Source organism: Euprymna scolopes, chromosome 23, assembly GCF_053919585.1.
Source record: "Euprymna scolopes isolate OS-2025 chromosome 23, ASM5391958v1, whole genome shotgun sequence".
In the NCBI taxonomy this organism is placed as follows: domain Eukaryota; kingdom Metazoa; phylum Mollusca; class Cephalopoda; order Sepiida; family Sepiolidae; genus Euprymna; species Euprymna scolopes.
In genome coordinates, this window is record NC_136504.1 from 16,694,308 (window position 1) to 16,721,068 (window position 26,761).

Sequence of the window (26,761 nt, forward strand, 5' to 3'; positions counted from 1 at the left end):
TTCTATCCATTTTCTCTCTCCTTTCTCTTTCTCTCTTTCCTTCCGTCTCTCTCTTTTCTTTTCTCTTCCTCTTTCACTCTACCCCTCTCTATCCATTTGCTTTTTTTTTCTTCCTTTTCCTTCCTTTTTCTCTTTAATTTATCCACCTCGTTATCCTGTACTCTAATGAAAAATCATGTTTCATTTTATTTTTACTTATTGGCACATTGCTACTGAGGCGTAAGTGACTATTAAAAAATAGAAACCAGATTTATAAAGCCATTCTAATTGGAGAGTTGTGCAGCAAGTTTTTTGTTAATATTACATTGGAATTTCTGCGTGTTGGTACAGTTGTGAGAAACAGAAAGCAGGGAGGAAATTCTAAAGGCAAGCAGTTTAATGGAAAGAACTGTTAGGGTAGAAATCTGAGGACCTCTACAATGAAGAGGTGGGATTTTGCTGATCGACGAGTTGATTAAGGGTAGTAAGTTCCTTGGAGACCATTCCATACTTTTTTACCCTTTGACTCTGTCTAAGAGGAAGAGATTAGTGTTTGGTGCACCAGCCAAGATATGGCAACAATATTCCATGCAAAGGCGAATGGTAGTGGGTTTTTTTTTTAGAGATATAGCATATTGGAATGCATGAGAAGTTTTCTAGAATTGTAGAGGGATCCCACCTTCTTTAAAACAGACTTGGTAGTATCTTCTCTGTATTTGTTCCAATTCATGTTACCTGTAAATGTTTGGCATAGAAGTTTGAATAGTAGCTCACATTTAGATAAGATGCTGTTAGTCATATCAACCAGTAGTTGTAAAGATGTCTTGTAATTGTTAAAGCAAATACACTCAGTTGCATTAAATCTAACTTTTCAATCTTATCCCCATTTTACTACAGACTGGAGTTCATTTTCTAAGATTTCAACCATTGCCTTAGATCTATGTGCTTTTATTTTGCCCCCATTAAGAGAATAGATCAAAAGGATGACGCATCACCTCCATTCCACCGCCACCCAATTTGCAGTGAGCCACATTCGCTGTGTATTTTGTTTTATTTATTTTTTATTTATTTATTTATTTATTTATTTTGTAATTTTTTTTGTAAAATATTCAATAGCAATAGTACCTATCTCAGATTAAATACAGTAAGTGATGTCATTCTGCTAATGATGCTATCTCTGTTGATAAATATGTTGATGCAACCTCTTGGAGTGTTGTCTAAACAATGCAGTTTTACTGATGATTAAAATGTCGCTAGCATTGAATTTAATTAAACGTTACCTGTCTCTGGGTGATTAAAATTTCTGTCACTTACTGGATAATTTTCCGTTCTTCATCATTTGTTTAGGATTCATATTCTTATATCGGCCTTCCTTGAACAGAGGAATTTACACCGATTGGCACTATAAATAGCGCTAGTAATTCCAACACTGATGAGAGAGATGCGACTGCACTTCAACTGCAGCCGAGTGTCCAGCAGATATGCATGCTTTTCTATCTTTGTACATTCTTGTTAATACACTTGTTCCTTAACCGAACCTCAACTTGATTGTTCTTATTTTCACTGTTGTTCCACGACACAACAGATTGACTACAAGGAATCGAAATGACCATTTTTTTTTTTACATGGGGGTCACCAGTTATCAAGGCCCGTACATGCATGTACAGTAATCAATGAGATAGTATTGTAGTAATCATTAGTATTGTAGATTTACTTAAGGGGGTGGTTAGTCAGGAGTTTGTTTATGCTGGATTTGAAGACATCCAAGTTGTAGTCAGGTGGGAAACAGGCAAACGGAAGAGAGTTCCACAATCGTGCACTTCTAAGAAAGAAGCTATGCTCATGGAATCTACGTTTGGATTTAGGCACAGATAAAGAGTGGGGAAAATTATTGACAGTAGTTTCAGCCAGACGGGTGTTTCTCATGAAAGATTGGCGAGGGGGGACAAGAGATTGGAGCTCAGACGAGTACTTGCTATGGAAATAACGATAAAACAAAGACAGGCTCACAACGTCTCATCTGTGGGAGAGAGGCTGCAGGGAAGAGAAAAGGGCATCCCCCACCAAACCACGAAGTCTATTTTGTACTCTGTTAAGGCAGGATAGGCTGTTTTTAACAGCTCCAGCCCAGATGTGGCAGCAGTACTCCATCCTTGGACGTACTTGGCTATTATACAGTTAGAGAATTGCATCTGTAGTGAGATATCTTCTGGAGCGGTAGAAGGATCCCACCATTTTCCCTGCGTCCCTGGCAACAGATTTGATGTACGTGTTCCATTTCAGATCAGGAGTAAAGGTCAAACCCAGAGGCTTGTCAAAACATGGAGCCTCCCCAAGACGAGAGTCATCCATTTCAATTGATGCCAGGTGTGGATCAGAGCGTTGATGATGTAAAGATAGAAGCTTGGCTTTGGATGCATTAAAAGTGACCAGCCACCTCTTCCCCCACTGTACTACACGCTCAAGATGAGAAGAGAGAGAATTAGAGAGAACTTTGTCATTTACGGCCTTTGATGTGTTGCCATAGATGGTCGTGTCATCAGCATAGATGTCAGCGAATGATTTAAGTATGTGTTTTGGGAGATCATTGATGTAGATTAGGAAGAGAGTTGGGCCCAGAATGGACCCCTGGGGGACTCCAGCATTAATACTGTGTGCCTCTTATTTCTGCCTATCAACCACTACTCTAATGAACCTATCAAAGAGAAATGATTTAATGATTGAGAAAACATTTCCAGTAATACCATAGCTGGAAATCTTGTGAAGTAGACCCTTATGCCATATCTTATCGAAGGCCTTTGATATGTGAAGAGCAATTGCCCTGGAAAGGAAACCTTTGTCAAGAGATTCACTAATCCTATGTGATATAACTGTTAGCACATCTGTTGTAGATCTTGCAGAGCGGCAACCATATTGCCTGTCACTAAGAAGGTTGTTTCTGTTGAGGTGGTTGACTATTTCTTTATTTAATATGGATTCCAGCAACTTACTCATGACACACAAGAGACTTATTAGTCTGTACTGAGAGGGAGATGACTTTTCACTTGAATTCTTAAATACATGGCATACTGATGAGGTCTTCCAGAGTGTTGGAAAGCACTTCTCCTTAAGGCAACGCTTAAACAGTTTTGTAAGTATGGGGGAAAGTTTTGGTTGGAGCTTTTTCAGCACTATAACTGGAATGCCGTCAGGGCCAGTTGCTTTACTGGAATCAAAGTTCTTGATTAGTTTGGCGAACTCACGCACAGATATTTGTATGTTGCATAGTGTGTTGTCTGTTATAGGAGAAAATACAGGGAGCTGATGGGCATTGTCACATAGGGTAGAATTAGTTGCAAAGTTCTTGGCAAATAGTCTGGCCTTGTCTGATGCTGACGAGATGACCTCAGGTCCATTGATGATAGTTGAGATAGAACGCACACTTCTGGTCAAGATCCTGTTTGCTATTTGCCAGAACTGGTGGGAACCAAGCCGCTGCTCAGCTACTTTGGATTTAACAGACTGAGCATATAGCTCTCTTGCATTTTTTATTATTCTTTTACAGTGGTTGCTAGCAGTCCTGAAAGAAGCTTTAGTCTCAGTACATCTATTACGTTGGTAGCTATGGAAAAAGTGATTTCTGTGCGCGATGGCAGCAGTACATTCAGGGGAGAAACATAGCTGGCTGTTAGGTTTTTGTGTTTTTGTTGGAATTTTTTGGATGGTATGAATCGGTCTATGCCCACAATTAACCATTTGGTCAGGTCTGATACTATAGAGGACACATCCTTTTTAAACATGGAATGGAGAGGTAGATCAGATATGAATGTACGGAAGCTATCCCAGTCAGGCATAGAGTATCGATATACAGTACGGTGGAGAGGTACGTCTGAAGACTTATTACATTTCATTCTTATTTTAACTGCTACAACAGAGAGGTCAGGATCCCAGAGGAGACAGAACGGAACATGAACACAGCTCAGGGGAAGTTGTGAGAAACAGGTCTAGAAGGCTTGCATATTGACCAGTAGTATCGGGCACACGGGTGGGTTCATGAACAATCTGAGTGAGGTCATAGGCAATGGCAAAATCATGGAGATTGAAGTTACCGCAAATGTGAATGTTAGCTGAAGGATGAGCAGACAGGATGTGGTCAATTTTCTCAGATATGCTCTTAAAGATAGTAACCCCACTGTTGTGGGAGCGATAGAGGGCAAATATAAACGCAGTGGTGTAAGCTAGTGCAAGCACATATAAGGTAAATTAGGGTCTTCTCTGGAGTTATCTCTACCACATGGAAAGCCATCTTTTGTATTAACTTTAGACTAGCTAGAAGTAATGCATACTTTAGAAGGAAAAAAAAGCTGCGTGTTTTTGAGTTCAGATAATATGCAAATATAATTTGGTAATGTTCAATTTCATGGGAGACTTTTTTTTTTTCTCCTTTTAAATATAAGAAAAAGTATTCGTTAATAATAGTATTTTTGACAAAAAAGATTTAGGAGAAAGATAAGAAAACAAGACAAATATTCAGGATTAAAGTCAAACCTGTGATAAGGAAAAAGAGAAAAATAAAAAAAATAAAAAAGTAAACATGTTAGTGTTTTTAGATTAGTAGGCTGCAAAAGTTACGAACAGAAAAGTTTCTTGGCTTTTGGGACCATAGAGTCCGACTTAGCTTGGAGTTCATAGCGTAAAGAGGAGTAATGCCAGCCAGTAGAATCACCAAAAGTGATTGAAATAAAGATTCGTAAAATCTTTACGGCAGAACACCTTCGTCATTTCAACAGACAGCGAATTAATTACTACAATTGTAATTTGGCGACGGGAAAAACTTGCTACCAAATATACGTCGAAAAACGCGAATGTTGTCAATTATTTAATAATTTAACACACTTACCAAGTGTTTTAGAAAGGGAAAAAGGGTTCATTTTTTTATTCAGCAGAAGCCATTTTTCCTACGGTAAGAATTTTCTTCTTCAAAGTAAAATGTCCAAAACCAACTAGCAAATACCGTGTAAGCTTCTTGTTATTTCGATAACATCTTGGATTTGAAAAAAAAAAACGCTTGACTTTGTCAAGAGAAAAAGAGACAGACCGTGAACAATAATTATTCGCGTACGTCATTTGTGCTTAGCAAACACGTAAAGAATCAAGTCATTTTTTGCAAAAGGCAAAGAGGGTTAAAAACTAAAAAAAAAAAAAAAAAACTAAAAGCTTCCCATACGAATTCGTCGGATATTTAAAGCGACGGATTTTATTTTTGCTACGTAAAAACGCATGCAAATAAAAAAAAATGTTAAACAAATGTTATTTCGCTGGATTGTTTCTAGTAAGACTAGAAATATAGCGTTCAACAAATTAACTTACAAAAGGACTGCTAAGCTGTTGTTCTTCAAACAAGAGAATTGGGAAAGAAAACTTGGTTGATTTTTTTTAATACAAGTGTAAATTGTAAACTTAATTCGTATGATGGATGCGAAATTCAAAGATTCACTGTTGGAATTGTTCCAATTTCAGGCAGAGCAAAATGTCGCGTTGCAAAAGCAGCAAATTCAACAATAAGTAGAAAGAGAAGAGAGATTTAAACAAGCATTTGAAGAAGAAAAAATGCTTCAACAACAGAAACGCTTCGAGGAAATATTGATGAAAACACAGGAGGAACAAAGAAAAATTCTGGACGCGACACAGTTAACTAAAGCGGACGATAATCATAACGCATTTTCTCAAACAGCTGTGTGGGCGGCTATTGAAAATTTCAATTATAATCCAGAAGACGATGTCACTTTCGTCCAGTACTATAGACGATATGAGGATATTTTTATATCGGATTGTAGTATCTGGTCAAACGCGAAAAAGGTTAGGCTTTTATAAGGAAATTGGGAACAGCCGAGCATACAAATTTCATGAATTTTATTCTCCCAAAAAAGACCAGTGAGTTGAGCTTCCAAGAAAAAGTTACGCTACTTACAGAACTGTTTTCTGCAAAAACGTCTCTTTTCTATAGGCGATGTAAATGTGTGAATATTACTAGAAGAGAGGAAGATAACTACACTACTTATGCAAGTATAGTAAACAAGCATTGCTACGATTTTAAACTGGAGGAATTATTAGCAGATAATTTTAAATTTTTAATGTTTATGCAAGGGCTGGTCTTAAATAAAGACGTTGACATAAGGCGTAGTGCTTTAAATAAACTCGAAAACGAACCGAATTTAAAACTACAAAACTCAGCGGAAGACTATGAACGGTTTATTGCGTTGAAACAAGACAGTCGTGACATAGAGGAAAGAGTTATATATATATATATATACATTTCAGGTTAAAATATTCAAAGATAAAAACCAATGAATTTTACAATATTTATATAATAGTGCTCAATATAAAAGAGCAAGGTGTACCTTTACTTATATTTAAATAAACATTGTTTTAATGTTGCTACACAATCAAAATCCTGATTCGCTACACTGTTTGTTTGTAAATAAACAAGCAGCTCGAGCATTGTAAAAGCGGTGGGCGAGTGTCTATTTAAATGGACATTTGATGAGATCATTTGCGAGCACCGATCCCATTGGCCGGAGGCTAGAACTGCCGACTATCAACGCGATGGTTGTAGTTTCAATCCCTGGCTAGGAAAAGGTGTTAGTCTAGCCACACTGATGAGCCGTGATACAGCGAAACAGCACTTTATGTGGATGACTATATAAATATATATAGCAATCCACATACAGTATTGTTTCGCTCTATCACAGTCGACTTTCTCGGGACAGATCCCATAGACCCTACACCATGTGAGTAGCCGGTCTTTGAACTCTCTCTCTCTCTCTCTCTCTCTCTCTCTCTCTCTCTCTCTCTCTCTCTCGATATGGAACATAGACGAGAGAGACGTAAAGTGGGAGAAATCATTCTGTGATGATTTGCAGTTGAATGAGGAACAGAGTGTTGTTTGCTTTGTTTGCAACCTGAATTCAATGTTTAGATCGATTGAAGATCTTTCGGCTCATGTAACTTTTATTTTCGCTATTTGTGTTTTCCTTTTACTTTCTAATGTAAAATGTTTACTTTTTTAATTTATTATTTTCTTTTTCAGACCAATTGTCTATGACAGTCCAGTGGAAAAAACTTGTGGCAATGGTCCCAATCTGAACATCATCTTTGAAGAAGATATAAGCTTACAAAGATTATTCAAATGTATTCAGGTAATGTCATATTACAACAGCGTTTAATCAAGAAAACAAACGTTTCATCGGTTATAGTCAGCAAACGTACTTCTTAACTTCCGGCACAGCGCTACCGAAAGCGGTGACAATATATATATATCTCCTGTGTGTGTAGCGGTGACACCTATATCTCCCCTGTCCACGTACTCTTTTTTTAATACGTTAATCGGATCTTTCTTTTTTATTATTTAATAATGATTGAAGAGTTTTTCGGCCTTATTTTAATTAAAAATTATTGAAATTAGTTTTATTTTTTTAAAGTCTTATTGAAAACACTTTTTAAAATCTTTTTAAGTAATAAAATATTGAATAAAGATTAATTGTGTTATTTTTATCTATATATATATTTTTCCCCATTTTTATTGTATACTTTTCGATAATATATTTTTGTTATATTTTATTTCAATAAATTGTTTCATAATAGAAATACTGAAAAACAATAAGAATGAAGAAACTGATTTGCCCTGTCGCTGCTTCCGGTAGCGCTACGCCGGAAGTTAGGAATTACATTAACTGACTTTAACCGTTTCTATTATTTAATTGGAATTCATTGAGATGAGTATTATTTATTTTTTTTTTTTTTATTTATTGCGGACTATTATCCTCATCTTATCTTAGTTGTTTCACGACGTTTCAGCCAACTATTCCTCTGGCCTTCGCCAAGTGGTAACAATAAATTTGGTCAGAGAAAACGTGATTGAGAAGTCACCTGTTAGGCCTTTGTGAAGTCGAATGACGTTAGCACAAATGATTAGTTTTAATATATATAGGCAAGTTAGAGTTGGAAGAGGAGAGTTAAAGAGGATACATCAGATAACTCAGACGGGACTTAGAAGTTGGGATAAGAGTTAATTTCTCTTGGGACGCTAGGAAGCGGCGTATTCCAAGATAACCAAAATGTGAACAGAACGTTGTAAGAATGTCCGGCCGGAACAGAGAATAAATGTTGTTATATATAAATATAACTATTTTGCTATGTCTTTGAACAACCAGGTATGCGTTTGTTTGTCGTTTAAAATGAACTGTTTTACATGTACTGTTTACAACTGATGAACATATTATCGTCAACCGACATCTTACATGTATAGGCGGTTTATTATATAGACCGCTATGATATACACTTCCTTCGTCATTCATCAAAGAACTCATCTCCCTCGCGTCATGATGTACAAGCATTCGTTTGACAAGTAATTGCTCCCCCCCCCCTCTGTAAACATATTGCCAAACCAGCCACGTCATCGTTTCATATCAGCATCATAACACAAGTTATACGTTTATAAGATTTGGCCTGCCACCGACAACGTAACATCTGCACAATTTGTTACAACCATTATATACATACAGAATATATACACCATTATATACATACACATTATATACATACACAATATATACACCATTATATACATACACAATATATACACACGTACACAACACATTCGTTACGTACTCACACCCACCTACGTAACACAACGTTTCGGCCAAGGATATTTAGTGCAACCGATAAAATGCAAAGTAAAATTCAGTTCTAAGTGATACTTTTTTCCGGTGGTTGAAGGTTCAGTCCTCAGTGCAGGCGATACTAAGAATACAATTACGGATTACTCAAAACTGCTATCCAGTCAAGGTTGACAGAACGAGAACATGAATCAAATTGAATAAAGGATTCCATTTGAAATTCTGTACAGATTGCAGAGTTCAGCAAGATACACTTGAAGAAGGTCGGAGGTTACATCGGCCGAAACGTTGTGAGAATAACACCCAAGATAAGAGGAGTAGTCCGAATAATCCAATTAATACGAAAGATTTTGCATCTTTCATGATTGCAGTTTTTTGGTGTCATCTTCATGTTGCTTTTGTTATATATCACTACTGTGTGCATTAGATAGTACGGCATAGTCACGTTGACACACCAGTTCCCATTTGATTGTCGAAATTAAGCAACGTTGAACCTGGTCAGTACTAAAATGGGTGACCATTTGGAAATTCCAGGTGCTGTATGTGCTCTTTGGTTATCTCTGCATTGTTTCCAATTGTCTTGGACTTTTCCTTGCCACTGGACTCAAACAGTGCCGATTCAGGAGATGTGTGATTAAGAATTGCGCAACCTCTGCCTCACAATTTCACTCGCAGGAGGTATCTATTGTCTTTCACGATTGAACAGAGGCATCGTCGACCATTAGAGTGCTTAGCAGGTTTCCAGAGAGCTTATCACTGTTAATGCAACTTTCTGTGTTGTTATTTGATTTGCGTGATGTTCTATCGGCATCTTTTCACAAACGTCGCAAGTTTTTTCACAAATTTAGCACCAAATGTAAGCTACTTATTACTATAAAAGAAAAACAAACTTTTCATGGAAGTTGCAAAAGGATTGCGATGAGAAGTAAAAGTCAATTAAAAATGTCCCCAAATGAAAACAAAATATATTCTTTCTGATTCTCATTACGCAAATGCTACTCGTAATTATTAGATTTTTTTTTTTTTTCATTTTCAAATAAAACCAACGCTAATACTTTTTCAGGAAGCCTTTCTGAAGACTTTTGATAATGCCAATATATATTCTTCAATACTCGTTCGAATGCTGTCATTTTACCAAGATAATGAAACTGTGGACATAGCAGCTATGGAAGCTGAAGAACATGGTAAATTTGCTTCTTGTTTTTTTTAGTTTGTTTTGTTTTGTTTTTACTGGTGTTCACCCCAAACAAGGCATATTGCTACTTGGACATAATGGGCTACTATTTGAGACCATGTTTAGGGGACACGAAGAAGATGTTGGTTTACTCCATGAACGAGATGTCGATTACTGCATGTCAGTACAGTCAGGGAAGCAAGTTACTGGGAGGGAATTCCAAAGTCTAGCAGTCCGAGGGAAGAAACTATTAGAATAGAAGGTTTTCTGGTATCCAAGGACTTCTAAAGTGAAGAGGTATGATTTTGTTGAGTTTTTTTGGGGGGTGGAGGTTCCAGCGCATGGGCAACAAAAAGTGCTATATCTAGAAAATAGTTCCTTGTCTTCGTATCCCTTCTGTAGAAATATCTCGTGGGGAGACTGTTGCGTACTTCCACATTTTTTGAGCGATTACATTTGTTTTTTATCCATTCTTTTATTTTTCAAATTTTTGTGGGTGTATCCATAAAAGTGTCCAATATCCTTAGTATAGCTGGTGTGTTTAAACCGAACTTCATGTCGACCCGGGCAACACCGGATATCCATGCTAGTATATTATAAAACTCAAATCATCTTACTTAGGTGTTGAAATCGCCCATCCGGTTTACAGCTTCCGGGTTGAAAAATTCTTCACATGCGTAAGTAACTAAAAATAAAGCCATGAAAGCTTTTTTTTTTTTAATCGAGAATTTTTTTGGTATTTAAAATATGCAAATAAAAACAAAACTATAAATCCCTTTTGCTTTTTTGATATCGATATTTGACGAATTTTATTTGTATTTTTCATTGCAAGTTGGAATCGTTTCGAAACAAAAACAAAACAAATATGTTTATGATTCAAATTTTTTTTATATTCTGTAATTGACAGTTTAAAGACGTTAAAGTTACTCAGATCATCTTGCCCACTCATTGAAACCATGATGGAAAGAAACTACTTAACTATGAACTCCTAGTAACATCTAACTTTTTTATAAATGAAATATAACAAAAAATCGTATAATAAGTAACTGTTACCAAAAGCAATAAGAGTGACATCTTATAGTTAACTGGTTGATTAAGAAAAAAAAAACACAAAGAAATTAAAAAAAAATTTTTTTTTTTGATCAACACACATCTCCAAACATCCAGACAACGCCGGGCGCCCATGCTAGTATATATATATATATATATATATATATATATATATATATATATATATATATATATATATATATGTGTGTGTGTGTGTGTGTGTGTGTGTGTGTGTGTGTGTGTGTGTAGTCTAAAGAAGCTTGAAATAAAAAAAATGCAAAAATAAAGAATGCAGTTTAAATTCCCGGAAGGAAAAAAAATATATTAACTTTAACCTATCGCAGACTTAGCACCTACATAATCCGACTTCTAAAAAGTTTATAATGACAAAAGAGAATTAATTTATATAAGGATGAAAAAAAAAGCAAATATAAAGTTTCGCATGGATTCAAATACCTTATATAGTAATTTTCATGTCTGTAGACCAAAAACTCTAGGGGGAGTTTGATAGGCAAAATTTGTTCAACAAAAATACATACGTATACATAAATATATATGGAAACAATTTTGTGTTTGTTATAAATATTTTACGCAAATATTATGCAAGTATGAGTCATGTGGAGTATCTGTATGAGTGTGATTGCGGGTAATGGTTGACTGGGGATGCTTATCCCATTAGAAAACCGAGGCAACGAATAGGGAATTGATTGGGGTGATTATTTGGAAAAATGTGCGAGTTGGCTGGATCTTTTACTAGTGAACGCGGTTCCGCGACTCATATGTAAGAAAATTGTATTTTCGTTTTAAATAAAAAGAAAAGAGGGTTTTTAATATGAATGTCAATATACACAAAAGAAAAACGAATTTATAGGAGTATATAGATTCGGCAGCAAAGTGCGTCTCTGTCCTAGGCCGATCCATCGCTCTAAGCATAATGATCACCCACGTGTTGATGCAGTGACCCCGCAAGCATTTTTCCAAGGCCATCGACAAGGCTCTGGATGATTGGCCCACAGAATGCGCCAAGGTGTGATGGGACTTTATCTTCGATGCTGTGTACAAGGCTGCCATTGACACCTTTGGGAAAAGTACAAGGATGAACGGTTCGAGGTCGTCTTTTGGTAAGAGTGAGAATTTCATCTGTCCTTGGATGGAAGCTGGAACCTGTGGACGAAGCATTTCAACTCCAAAACTATGATTGACTTTCTAAAGTTTTATTAACTTTCCAGGCGTTGATCGCAGAAGAAATGGAAAGTGATTTTGAGACACACCAATTCCTAGCCAGGGGGGGACACAACCGTTTATCCATCCACTCGGCTTGACATCCGAATTCCAACTCAACTATTTTCCCAGCTAGCCCGAACACGTGAAAGACAGACACGTACTTCCGATGCTGATCAAATATCTTGCGGTGCAACATGATCGGTCACCGAGTTTGATGTATTTTGTAATGTTTTGATAATATACCAAAACATAGTTCCACATCTCTTGTTTACTTCTAGTTAGATCAATAGATAGATAGATAGATAGATAGATAGATAGATAGATAGATAGATAGATAGCAGCCACTTTCTATTCTGCTGAACCAACTATATAACACCATCAAGTCCACATCTCGGAAGATCATCAACGATCGCAGTAAACAAACGGAGAAATGGGCTGAACACTACCAAGACGTGTACTCAAAGAAAACCGTCGTCAGTGAGAAAGCCATCGATAATACTACGATACTGGCCACCATGGACGTGCTTGACTCACCACCAACCATCGATAAATTAATGAAGATCATTAACTCACTCTCCTATGGAAAAGAAAGGCTCCAAGCAGTGATAGAATCCCACCAGAGATTGTGAAGACAGTAAGGGAAAAGTCACTCCTGGACCACCACCACGGGTTCCTGCTACAGTGCTGAAAAAGGGGCACAATATCCAGGATATGCGGGACGCAAAGCTCGTCACGCTCTTCAAGAATATGGACGACAGTAGGAACTGTGACAACTATCGCGAGAGATACCCTTACAGCATCGTTAATAAATCTTTTGCACAGGTTGTTCTTAACCGTCTTCAACTGATGATCAGAGTCACAGTATGGGTTTCGGGCAACACAATCAACGAAAGAAACTTTTGAAACAAGATGCAATTCACACTTTAAACAAAAAGTGCTCGGATGCGTGTGGAGCGAGCTACAGATATTGCAGCGGAAAGAAAGGCAGGAATTAAGAAAACCCGCATGGCGGAACAGCAAAAGAAAGATGGGTTAGGATATGAGATTTCAAACCCATGTGACGACAAGGCAAGCAGACATGTCTACGCCGGGGAATAAGAAGCACGTGTTCGACAGGTCAGAGTTTTGTTTACTATATGATGAACTAAGAGACTTTAAACAAGATGCATTGCACTGTTTTGAAAGTACTGTAAATAAATGCCTTTTATTTAAAAAAAGCTGGATTAAACTTCTTTCATTTTTATTTTGCGAGACTTACATATACAACAAGTCAGAGTGAAAATATCAAGACACGTTGCAGATGGGCATTTTGAGAAACCTCCACCGAAACAACTATTCTGAGAGCATTACATCAGCTCCAAGAAATTTGGACCAAACACTGCAAGACATCACACGAAAATTCACCACAGTTTGTGTATCATACACGAAAAACTTGTCGAAATGCCATGTATGACATCAAAACGGTATTCAGGAGCAACTTAACTTTCTGAAAGCATCTTGTGCGAGTCAATCCGGAAAAAAACTATGACCAAGAATTGTGTGTATAAGATTCTATGTAAATATGGAAAATTATACAAAGTTGAAATATTTTGTCCATTAAAAGAATTTAGAAGAAAACTGAAAGGGCGTAATACGCCAAGAGATGTAAATATTAGGTATGGCTGACCACATATGGAGGGAAAAAGGAAACAATCTACCCTCATGGGACGAATTAAAAATTGTACACAGAGAAGAACGGTTGAGAGTAAGACGACTCAAAGAAGTAGCGCATATATTGGACGACGATCACTTACTTAGCATATCTAGTATAGAATTTAACACAATATGAAAATCAGTAATTATAAACAATAGATAAAGTCATATGTATATATATATATATATATATATATATATATATATATATATATATATATATATATATATATATATATATATGTATTCTTCTATGAATTTGGATTTTTGTGTATTGATATTCATATTAAAAAGTAAATACAACTTGGTTATATATGAGTCGTGGAGTTGCGTTCATCTGCGAAGGATCTGGCTGGTTTGCATATTCTTTTGAACATTCATTTTAATTGGTTCCCTATGAGATTTTTCGTTTTTTTATGGGACCATCATTTTTAGCTAATTATTACGTGTAGTTGTGTTCATGCAGGTGTTCTGCATGATTTATATTTGCGTAAAAAGGGTATAGTAAACACAATATATATATATAGGAGAAACGCAACGTAATCTTGATAAGAGGTTATATGAACACAAAAGAAATGTGAAAAAATAATAATAAACTTAATGTTATTTTCTGTCGCAGTAATGAGAGTGATCACCATACTGACTTTAATAATGCGACTCCCCTAAAACACATACACAATAAATCAACACGTAGTTTAATCCAATCTGCTCTCATTTGCAAATCTACTAATATAAGAAAATGCCCAAATTTTAAAGATTATATAATTGTATTAATGGTTTTCTTTCTTCATTTGTGAATTTAAAACCAATCGAAAAATCAAATGAACTAAAAAAAATTTTGTCTTGGTGTCAATTAAGTCTTTATTTTATATTCTATGCATATATACTTTCATTACGGATTTATTTTTTATGCTAATTAGTCAACACTTGACAAAATCAGAAATTTTAGGCACACAGACGAAGAGAGGAAGTTTTTTACACTAATGACAAGAAGTTATGGCACATAATGCATATGAGAGCGTAGGAAATATCAGCAGCAGCGAAGGATGGCTGGCTTGCGAATAGATTAGCAGCAGCAGCAGTAGCCGAAAAACGCGCATATGCAAATTAGGAAGAAAAATAGAAAAAAACATACCACGTACTCGGAAGAAAAACAAAGTCGGTGTCAAAGAAAATGGACGTGTAAAGTCGAAGGCGAGTAATGGCTGGCTAATGCCAGCGTAAGGTGGGTGGAGAAAAGTGTATTCCGAGCGAGATAAACAATGGCGAGAGACTTTTTAAGTGATATCGAGGCGGGAGCGTAACAGTAATAAATGATTGTGTTAAGAAAAATGCTGGCCGGGAGTTTTATTTATTTATGTTTGTTTTGCGAATGTCACATTACAGTTAGACGCCGAATGTTTACTAGGGATGAACGGATGAACAGAGCATACTTTGACTTCGCAATCTAGAGTGTGTGATTTCTTCTCTTCCCAAAAGCATTTTCTTGTGTGAGAGACGTTCCTAAACTTTTTCTACTCTATCATTATTTTCATGAACAGTGCTCGACTGAGCTTTAATCAGTGGTTTATACTTATATAACATTTACAGAAAACCACTTTCTTTCTTCCTCTCTGTACCTAAAACCAATAGGAAATGTCGTGAACAGAATTTGTTTCCAAAATCTGTGGAAAATTTTATCACTGGACTGCTTCCTATGGACTACAATATGGTCGTTTTCAAGTCTAATGTCATCAAATATTCGTTTAGCCATTCATTTAAATAACCACATTTTACCCATTCTATTTATCGTTTTCAATCCTCACATATTATTGTTTATCATCCAATTGAAAATCTCATTTAAGCTTTATCTTCGAGAGTTTCCTCTTTTTTACATGATAACTGATGATTTATTAGTATAAAAAAAGATATTTTTACTTCATCAGTGATGATTTATTAGCGTATAAAAAAGGTTTGCCGACGGACGGGGCCAGTTATAGGGAAGCTTGGTCGCATCTAAAATAAAATTTTAACCCTTGTCCTTGAGTGGCCTATCGGCCTTGATAAGTGGTGACGCCTATGTAAAAAAACCGGTAAATCCTATTTCTCGTTGTAACCAAACACAGTAGCAGTTACTTTTCTTACGTATCTGCCTTAGTTTTTACGATTTAAACTATTTTAAGTCATTTTTTATTGCATTAGATTCCGTAATTGGAAATTAATAAATTACTTTATGATAAAATTACTTGCATATTATTACTTTGAAGATTATGCGAACAATAGCCTGTTTAAAATGGGCAAAAGTTATAGCCGTTGGCTTATGATAAGTGATTTATGCAATACTGGCTTTCACTAAGAGTCTCGCTTCTTTGTTTACAAAGATGTTCGACAGAAGTGACGTCAGACAAATTTTAAGGTACGGGTGACCAACACTGTATATAATATAGCTTCTTTTTTTTTAAGCAAATATAAAATTAGAAGTTTTGGTAAATTTTTACTTGGTTTCAACTTAAACATTTTCCTTTAAAATGATGACTTTATCATTTTCGAGTATCCTGAAAACGAATATCGCATTTTAATTTTTCGTAGATAAGTAATTTTCTGGATATTAAGCAATGTAATTCCTCATGTAATGTAATTCCATATATATATATATATATATATATATATGTGTGTGTGTGTGTGTGTGTGTGTGTGTGTGTGTGTGTGTGTGTGTGTGACAAAAGTCTATATTCCAAATTTCAAGATGTTGACCATCTTACCATTTATTTCTTTATGTTGAAATGCTCAATTCTTGACAGCACCTGTTTCGTAGCGCAAAATCATTCATGTAATTATTATGTCAACCGCTGTTAACTCATCAGAAGAAAAGGAACTTATCAACTTCAAAAGAAAATTTAAAAAATATGGGCATGATTACAAAATCGGAAGAGAAGTTGCCATTATATTTAGCATGAAAAGTAATATGGTTAAGCTTAAACATAGAAAAGTAAAGGACTGGTTGCTAAAACTGGAAAAGAAAAGGACAAGATATTCTAGTAAAAAATATAATAAATTTATAACTTAAAATATTGCAGCATTAAGAATTTTTTTAAATTCAATTTTTAACATTATATAATCAATTCTTAATGTGGCAATATTCTAAGTTATAAATGTATTAGATTTTTTACTAGAATATCTTGTCTTTTTCTTTTCCTATTTTAACAACTAGTCCTTTACTTTTCCATGTTTAAGCTTAACCATATTACTTTTCATGCTCGCATTTTTCTATTGTAAGCCATGATTTTTCCAGACTTCCAGTAAATTCATTTGTTCTTTGTTTAATTTCAGTTTTATTTTTTTGCCGCCATAAACACATATGTAATAACAATGTACGGCATTCGTCTGCTTTCAATAAAATCCCCATAATTATTTTCTTTTCATTCTCTCTGTTTCGCTTGTTACTTCTCTTTTCGCGAGAGCGGTGAATTAGTAGCAACAGTAGTCGCTGAAGCAACGTGGTTGCTATGGAAACCAGTCATAAAAACGTCACTCACCTCCTTACAATTTTTTACGACTTTGAACACCAGTAAATTCATCATAACTTTTGTTTTACTGAATGAAAATTAAAAAAAACACACACACAATATAACTGAGAAGGTTTTCTATAAACTGTAATAATTGTTTGAAATTTGGTCGAAAAATGAGTGAGTGGTTAAGCTTTAAAGCAGTTCTAAATGACTAAAACTGCCACTAAACCATTCAAATGTTAAATGAAGGCTTTTGACTCGTTCTATTTATTATTTATTTATTTGTTCACTTTACTTTTTAATCGTTTACTTCTACTTCGTTTGCTTTTTTACTTTTACGGGTAATTTTAAGTTTACTACTTCTAAGAGTCTTACATATATAGGTGTGTGTGTGTATGCTCTTACGTATGTTACGTGCAGTTCACTGTTATGTGTGTGTGTGTGTGTGTGTGTGTGTGTGTGTGTGTGTGTGTGTGTGTGTGTGTGTGTGTGTGTGTGTTCTTATCCTTACACCGTTTCTTGCCTTGGAAGGTCTCAAGACATGTATGTGCAAATAACATCATGCATACATACCTGGTTGCCTTGGCCATCGGATGATGCCTTCTTGGACGCTGGTCTCCATCTCATTGGGAAGTGGTCACTGCAGACAGATGCATCGATAAACAACAAGATTGATTTGAAGCTTCAATCTTTTATTTCAAGGCAAGCCTATCTTCTCGAACCCTGGTTGTTGGAGAGATCTGAAATCTCCGATCTACTTCCCTCTGCTACCTAAACCACTCTCTGTATGTGGTCGTCAACCAGAAGCCTACGACCACAACTCCCGTGTAACCCCTAATTTCCGGTGCATTCTCTCTAGGTTGACCCCTGTCAAACCTAAACTTTTGTGACCCTACCAACTCGCTGATGAGAAATCCAAAATATGCTTATGTAACTTCTATTTCTAAAACTACCTATATAGAAATTAAGCTGGGATTCCCAATACTACACAAACACTATTATATATATATATATATATATATGTATGTATGTATGTGTATATATATATATATATATATATATATATATATATATATATCAGAAATGGTAATTAGTAAAAACTTGAAGAAAGTGCTCAATACTATTGCAGAGCAAATATGCGTTTTATTTTTTTATTACCGTTTTATCTGTTTAGTTACACATGTTTCGGTTACCGAATCGTATTAGCGATCCAGTAACTTCGTCAGACTTTACAAAAACATTTTATGTAAAGTCTGACGAAGTTACTAGATCGCTAATACGATTCGGTAACCGAAACATGTGTAACTAAACAGATAAAACGGTAATAAAAAATAAAACGTATATATACAGGGTGACCCCCCAAAAAAAATCTAAATGGATGTGATGGATAAATTGGATATATTGGATGTGATGGAGAAATTGGAAAAATAGATAAATTGATGTGATGTTTTGAATATAATAAGCTAGTTATGACCAAAGTTTCATTACATTTGGACAAAACACTAAGAAACGGGGCCTAATTAGATTTGGGCCCGTTTTTTGTTTGAGTCACCCTGTATATATATGAGAATAATGGAAACTATTCTCTCTCTCTCTCTCTCTCTCTCTCTCTCTCTCTCTCTCTCTATATATATATATATATATATATATATATATATATATATATAGAATATCTATCTATCTATCTCTCTCTCTCTCTCTCTCTCTATATATATATATATATATATATATATATATATATATATATATATATATATAGAGAGAGAGAGAGAGAGAGAGAGAGAGAGAGAGATACGGCATAATCACATTACAATACCGTTTCTCGTCAGATCACTAAAATGAAACAACGTTGAGCCTGGCTAGTACCTGATAGGTGATCATTTGGGAATTCTAGGCGCTGTATATGCTCTCTGCTTTTCTCAGCATTATGTCCAGTCATCCTGAACCGCTACTTGCCACAGGTATTTAACAACGCTGGTGCAATTTCTATAATATAAAAGTTGAAATTCTAAAAAAAAAAATCTTTATGCTAAGTTTTATATTCACATTTTTTATGAATTATCTAATGAAATTTTTTAATTGTTTGCTTTGTACAGATGTTGACTTTTTCGAAAACTACTTGCTCGAATTTGATGATCAATCTTCAACAATCGCCGACATTCCAACTAAACGTCCCATTGGTTTCCTGTTGATTAACTCCACACACGTAAAAGATCTGGTGTTGTCTTCCACTATGAAGTTGAAAGAGGCGAGTATATTTCTAACATTTCTTTTCTTTTTTTTACATGGTTGTCACACCTTATCAAGGCACGGAAGCCATTCAGGGATAAAGGTTATTGCGTGTACAGTAATCAATGGGATAGTATCGTAGTAATCGTTAGTATTGAAGATTTGATATAGTGTCTTACTTAAGGGGGTTATCAGGAATTTGTTTATGTTGGACTTGAAGACATCCAAGTTGTAGTCAGGTGGGAAACAGGCAAACGGAAGAGAGTTCCACAGGCGTGCACTTCTAAGAAAGAAGTTTTGTTCATGGAATCTACATTTTGATTTAGGCACAGATAAAGAGTGGGGAAAATTACTGACAGTGGTTTCAGCCAGACAGGCGTTTATCGTGAAAGATTGGCGAGGGGGAACCAGAGATTGGAGCTCAGACTCACTTCAAATTTTATATATCTACATTTTCATCTTTAGTTAAAATGGACCGTGTGCATCAAATACATTTTGTCTCGGCATTAAACTACACGTAAAGCAAAAACATGCGATCAAAACGTAATTGATGAAAGAGTAGCCATCTTGGATCTTCATCAGATTTGATACAAGTAAAAGCTTCCATATAAGTTCCCTTTACTAAAAACTTTTATTTGATATGAATGAAACCATCAGTTATCATTGCTGTGAAATAAATTATCTTTCTTTAACATGTGTAGACGGTTTTTGTTTGAAATAGACGTGCATACTTGATGGTATATATAATAATAATAATAATAATAATAATAATAATAATAATAATAATAATAATAATATATATATATATATATATATATATATATATATATATATATATATATATATATATATATGATGTTACAAGAACGGTCACCTTTTCTTGTAAGTAAGAAAAACATTAGATAAGTAAAAATGAGATTAGATTGTAAGCAAGGTTCGGAAATAGGTTCAGAAATAGAGTCAGAAACAGGGTCAGAAATGGAATGTAGAATTCGCATTGTTTAATATAAAATAGTACATATTTTTGAGTAAAAGGAATTTTGATTGTTCAATTGTTTTTATGAAAACTGAATTTAAATAAGGTCAGTTAGAACAACGAACAATAGCAAATTTAAATATGTTGAAAATAAGTTAGGTCGAAAAATAGGTTAGAAGAATTCTTTGTCTGCAGAAATGGTTTGGGCATGTGCGAACCATGCATTTTTAACCCACGTGAGTTCCCCACGTGTTTGTGGCACGTGTTTGAAGCCATACATGACGTCATAGCAGAAAATGAATTCTCAGTATAGTTTACTAGTTTTAGGAGGTTAGACAGAGTTGGACAGACGGGATACAGAGCTGACATTGGTCAGAAGAGGGTCCCCCTTTGGAAGCGAAGGGTTAGAAAGTTTTTATCATGTAGTCGACTTTGAATTCCTGGAACCATCATCATTGCAACCGGCCGAATGTAATAAAAGAACACATCATATTTTGTAACTGCTTCTTGTGTCATTTTTCTACCAAATTGAAGGTAATGTGAACTAATCGTTAATATGAACTTTGTGTCCTCTCATTTTATATGAACATTGTCTCCCTCATCGTTATTAATGAACATTGTGTATAACTCATCTAAGTAATGACTGTCCCCTCCTGTGTCATAAGAACTGATAACCCTCCTCTCTAAATATATTTTATAAGAACCACAGACAGTAAAATGTATAAATGTCGTTCTCCCTCTCTCTTCTCCCCCTCTCACTGTATTACATGTCCCCGTCTCTCCACAATATGAACACCCGGCTATACAACAATGAGAGAGAGAGAGAGAGAGAGAGAGAGAGAGAGAGAGAGAGAGAGAGACTGAAGAGCTCAAATAAAACGAAACAGTATATCTGGGTGATTTTGTATATATATATATATATATATATATATATATATATATATATATATATATATATATATATATGCTTAATTCCTTCTTTCTAATTATATTTTAATGTTTTTATTCTTGTATTTTATATTTTCTTTAATATGTCTTAATATATACTTCCTTCCCTTCCAATCTAAATATTCTCAAGCCAATGTCTGTGGATGATTATATATATATATATATATATATATATATATATATATATATATATATATATATATATATATATATATATATATATAATGTTTTGCTAATAAATAGTAACAATTAATTTTGTACCTATAAACACAAGTTTTTTATGCTTACACAATCATCAGAATAGTAGGTGATAACTGCTGCTGGTTGGGAGATTCGAATCCAGTCACAAAGCCACACTTGACATTGTAGGCTAGCACTTTTCCTCCAGACCACCGACAACTAACACAAAAATTGAAGAAAATTAAGTACCTATAAATTCCATGTCGGCAGGCATTCATAGTAAACAGCCAGAGAGTATTCAACACCGCAATTCAGAATGCTGCATTTGCACTTAAGTTGGCCACTTTTTTCTTAATTCTCTAAACATGGCTCAACTTTAATTTCTTCAAGTAATTATAATCTTTATTAAAACAAAATGTTAACAATAATTTTTATACCTACTATTACTAGTGTTTATGTTTACGCAATCATCAGTGTAGAAGGTGATGATTACTTCATAGGCTAGCGTCCGTCCCAGGACGGATGAAATTGATTCTCCCAAGAGAACAGTTTTGTACCAGTTTTATGCCCCCTTACATAGGTTGATCAGAGTTATTTACGTTGAGAGAGCGTAAGTGCAGTAGCTTCATCGAATATATTCCATTGAAGTGTTTGTAAAACAAATACAAGGGTACAACATTGTGGGGATGGGGCAGTGGCTGGAGATTGGTAGGCAATGTAGGACCTATAAAGTTAGATGCACTTTGGGGGGGGACTCTATCTAAAAGAAAGAGATTAAGGGTTGGTGCACCAGCCAAGATACTCAGTGTAAGAGCGAGTGATGGCTTTTTAGAGATATGGATACTGAAAGGTATAAAAAGCTTTCTAGTCTGGTAGAGGGAACCAAATTTCTTTGCAGCAGACGAGGTTGGCAGCAGGGGAGAGGGGTATTACCGATCACTTTCTTCCTGATTCAACCAATTTAACCTCCTGAGTTCAGTGGTTAATCTAACGGATCACATTTTCTTTTTTTGTTGTTGGTGTGTATATATTATGGTGAAGAAGGAGAAAAGGTACCTGTGGAAATTCCACAGCGGTAGTAGATATAATGGTCGATTTTGTTTCAATAATAAGTATTTCTGATAAAACATATTCTTATATAAAATAAACTATGACACATGACGTACGTTAAATATTTCACAACCATTTTTACATTACAATTTCAAGAATAAATTTTCTATGAGGAATCGCGTCAAGGAGGTCATTAATACAGGGCAATAAGGTTTCACTAAGAAAATAAACATAAAATTAAAAAAAGGTTTTTTAATGCTTTTTTTTTACATTGCGTCTTCAGTGATCTGGAGATCCTATTTATGAAAAAGGGGGATAGAAGGTGATAACTAGAGCTATGACAACAGCATATTCTTTTCATTGTTTTGACTCTCGAGTGTATATCCGTTGATATCTTATATGCTTTTATATAGAGTGATGTGGTTCTCGGTTGATTAACTGTATTTAACTGTGTCGGATATATACTCGAGAGTCAAAACAATGAAAAGAATATGCTGTTGTCATAGACCTAATGATCACATACTACGAACATTAAATTAGCGTCTCTATATATTAATAATTTAATGTTCGTAGTGTGTTATGACCTTCTATCTTTCTTTTTAATAAATAGGATCTCCCAATCGAATACTTTTTGAAAACCGTGAAACACGTATGTACGCACGTTACACGTATGTATGGTATTAACATATAGCTGCTTGATATGAAAGATCTGACGAAAATTGTTTTTTCTTTTGTAGGTTATCACTAATCTGTTGATAGAGAAAGCTTATACACGGGTACATAATCTCATGGACATATTTACCAATGCCACTTTTAAACTGCAGTCAAAACCTTCTGATACGTTAGAATGTGCGAAATATATTACCTTTCTTGATGAGATGAAGGAGGTAAGTGACCGTTTTGGAGTTTTAGATCATGTTATTTTAGCATTGATTTTTTTAAGTTTTCTTTTAAACCGTTTTCATAATTGTTGTATATATATATATATATATATATATATATATATATACTAGCATTTCATCCCGGCGTTGCCCGGGTATTTGGAGGTGTATTTTGAACAAAAGAAAAACGGTAAATTTTTTAAACTTTGACCCCTATTATGACCCCTTAAAATTTTGGCTCAAATCAAGTTATTAAGTTAGATCCACGTCCAAGGTACATATATCTAACATTTCAAGTGTTTAGACCCAAATTTCGAGTCTGTAGACTTAAAATTGACAGAGTTATTGCGTATGGAAATGTATACACACAGATACACAGACACACACAGAGACAGACAAACACTTTCACTTTTATATATATATGTGTGTGTGTGTGTGTGTGTGTGTGTGTGTGCGTGCGTGCGTGCGTGCGTGCGTGCGTGTGTGCGTGCGTGCGTGCGTGCGTGCGTGCGTGCGTGCGTGCGTGTATGTGTGTGCGGGTGGGTGTGCATGCGTGCATGTGTGTATTTCTCATAATTCACCACTTTACAAGGAATTAGACACTAATTTCATTGTTAACTTTTAGACGTTATTTTTTATTTGCAACATTTGTGTAAAATTGTTTCGGCCTATAGCTGGTATATTGATATATAATAGTTCTTAATTATAATTATACCAATTAGGCAGCTCATCAGTGCAAAAAAAAAAAAAATGCATACAAAAAACAATTTTCAAATTCTCAAGAGCCTATAGGCAGGCCTCCCTTGTCAACAGTACGGACACATCAAATTTAACTGGTATTGGTGTAGCAAGCGACTGAATGTGTGATGTCTTAAAAGCATCTCTACCGAACGAGTCTGGTAGTGAAAAGACGACTGCATGTTCGAAAACGAGTGTGGATTAAATAGAAGTCGTGGACAACGAACCTTTTTTAACATGTAAAGGAGAAAATAGAGGTTTGCTGTTATTTCAACGATTAGCCCCAAAAGTTCAAATGGATGAATTTTTTTTTTTTTTTTTTTTACATGGGGATCACCACTTATCAAGGCACGAAAGCCACTCGGGGATAAGAGTTATTGTGTGTACAGTAATCAATGGGATAATATCGTAGCAATAGTTGGTATTGGGGATTTGATAAAGTGTCTTACTTAAGGGGGCGATTAATCAGGAATTTGTTTATGTTGGACTTGAAGACATCCAAGTTGTAGTCAGGTGGAAAACAGGCAAACGGAACAGAGTTCCACAGGCGTGCACTTCTCAGAAAGGAGCTTTGTTCATGGAATCTACGTTTTGATTTAGGCACAGATAAAGAGTGGGGGAAATTACTGACAGTGGTTTTAGCTAGACATGAAAGATTGGCGAGGGGGGGGACCAGAGATTGGAGCTCGGACGAGTAGTACTTGCTCTGGAAATAACGATAAAACTCGCAACGTCTCATCTGTGGGAGAGAGGTAGCAGGAAAGAGAAAAGAGCATCCCCTACTAAGTCACGAAGTCTATTTTGTACTTTGTCAAAGCAGGATAGGCTGTTTTTAGAAGCTCCAGCCCAGATGTGCCAGCAGTACTCCATCCTTAGACGTACTTGACTTTTATACAGATAGAGAATTGCATCAGTAGTGAGATATCTTCTGAAGCGGTAGAAGGATCCCACCATTTTCCCAGCGGCCCGGGCAACAGACTTGATATACATGTTCCATTTCAGATCAGGAGTAAAGGTCAAACCCAGGAGCTTGTAAAAACATGAAGCCTCCCCAAGACGAGAGCCATCCATTTCAATTGATGCTAGATGAGGAACAGAGCGTTGATGGTGTAAAGATAGGAGCTTGGTTTTAGATGGATTAAAAGTAACCAGTCAACTCTTCCCCCACTGTACCACGCGCTCAATATCTGAGGAGAGAGAATCAGAGAGAGCTTTGTCATTTACGGACTTTGATGTGTTGCCATATATGGTCGTGTCATCAGCATAGATGTCAACGAATGATTTAAATATGTGTTTTGGGAGATCATTGATGCAGATCAGGAAGAGAGGTGGGCCCAGGATGGACCCCTGAGGGACTCCAGCATTAATACTGTGGGCCTCTGATTTCTGCCCATCAACCACTACACTTATGAGCCTATCAGAGAGAAATGATTTAATGATTGAGAAAACATTTCCAGTTATACCATAGCTGGAAATCTTGTGAAGTAGATCCTTATGCCATAACTTATCAAAGGCCTTTGATATGTCAAGAGCAATTGCCCTAGAAAGGAAGCCTTTGTCGGGAGATTCACTAATCCTATGGAATATAACTGTTAGCACATCAGCTGTAGATCTAGCAGAATGGAAACTATACTGCATGTCACTAAGGAGGTTATTTCTGCTGAGGTGGTTAACTACTTCTTTATTTAATATGGATTCCAGTAACTTACTCATGACACACAAGAGACTTATTAGTCTGTACTGAGAGAGAGATGACTTTTCACCTGAATTCTTAAATGCAGGGCATACTGACGAGGTTTTCCAGGATGTTGGAAAGCACTTCTGCTTAAGGCAATGCTTAAACAGTTTTGTAAGTATGGAGGCAAGTTCTGGTCGAAGCTTTTTCAACACTATAATTGGAATGCCGTCTGGGCCAGTTGCTTTACTGGAATCAAGGTTCTTGATTAGTTTGGCGATCTCGTGCACAGATATTTGTATGTTGGATAGTGTGTTGTCTGTTGTAGGAGGAAATATGGGGAATTGATGACCTTCGTCACAGAGTGTAGAGTTAGTTGCAAAGTTCTTGACAAATAGTTTGGCCTTGTCTGATGCTGATGAGATGACCTCAGGTCCATTGATGATGGTTGGGATAGAACGTATGCTTCTTTTCAGGATCCTGTTTGCTATTTGCCAAAACTGGTGGCAACCAAACCGCTGCTCAGCTACTTTGGATTTGACAGATTGAACATATAGCTCTCTTGCATTTTTTTTTTTATGGAAGTGTCCACGTTGCTAAATTAAGCAATAGCTGATTTCCTTGTCGTGATGTGATTTGTGACTAAAAAAAACGACTCCAACAATAGTATAATGTTAACAAAGATTCATATACTTTTGTTTTGTTTTTCAATAGATTCAGCCATTGTTAAACGAATGTGAAATCGTGAATGCCATGTATCGACTGATATCAAAATTTGAAATCAATCTGCCTCCCGATTACTTTGCTGTTTATCAGGTAT

General features: G+C 35.6%; 2 protein-coding genes across 2 annotated transcripts in view; both read left to right on the forward strand.

Moving 5' to 3' along the window:
* The window catches only part of LOC145245591 (dynein axonemal heavy chain 6-like), a 99,643-nt gene extending 76,248 nt beyond the window's left edge, over nucleotides 1–23,395 (forward strand). Inside the window, exons 13-16 of the mRNA XM_080107166.1 lie at nucleotides 7,049–7,157; nucleotides 9,700–9,820; nucleotides 19,361–19,516; nucleotides 23,385–23,395. Of these exons, the coding sequence (XP_079963292.1) occupies nucleotides 7,049–7,157; nucleotides 9,700–9,820; nucleotides 19,361–19,516; nucleotides 23,385–23,395 (397 nt within the window). The remainder of the gene's footprint in view (nucleotides 1–7,048; nucleotides 7,158–9,699; nucleotides 9,821–19,360; nucleotides 19,517–23,384) is intronic.
* LOC145245776 (dynein axonemal heavy chain 6-like) overlaps nucleotides 23,391–26,761 on the forward strand; it is a 265,159-nt gene continuing 261,788 nt past the window's right edge. Inside the window, exons 1-2 of the mRNA XM_080107390.1 lie at nucleotides 23,391–23,534; nucleotides 26,656–26,757. Of these exons, the coding sequence (XP_079963516.1) occupies nucleotides 23,436–23,534; nucleotides 26,656–26,757 (201 nt within the window). The 5' untranslated portion in view covers nucleotides 23,391–23,435. The remainder of the gene's footprint in view (nucleotides 23,535–26,655; nucleotides 26,758–26,761) is intronic.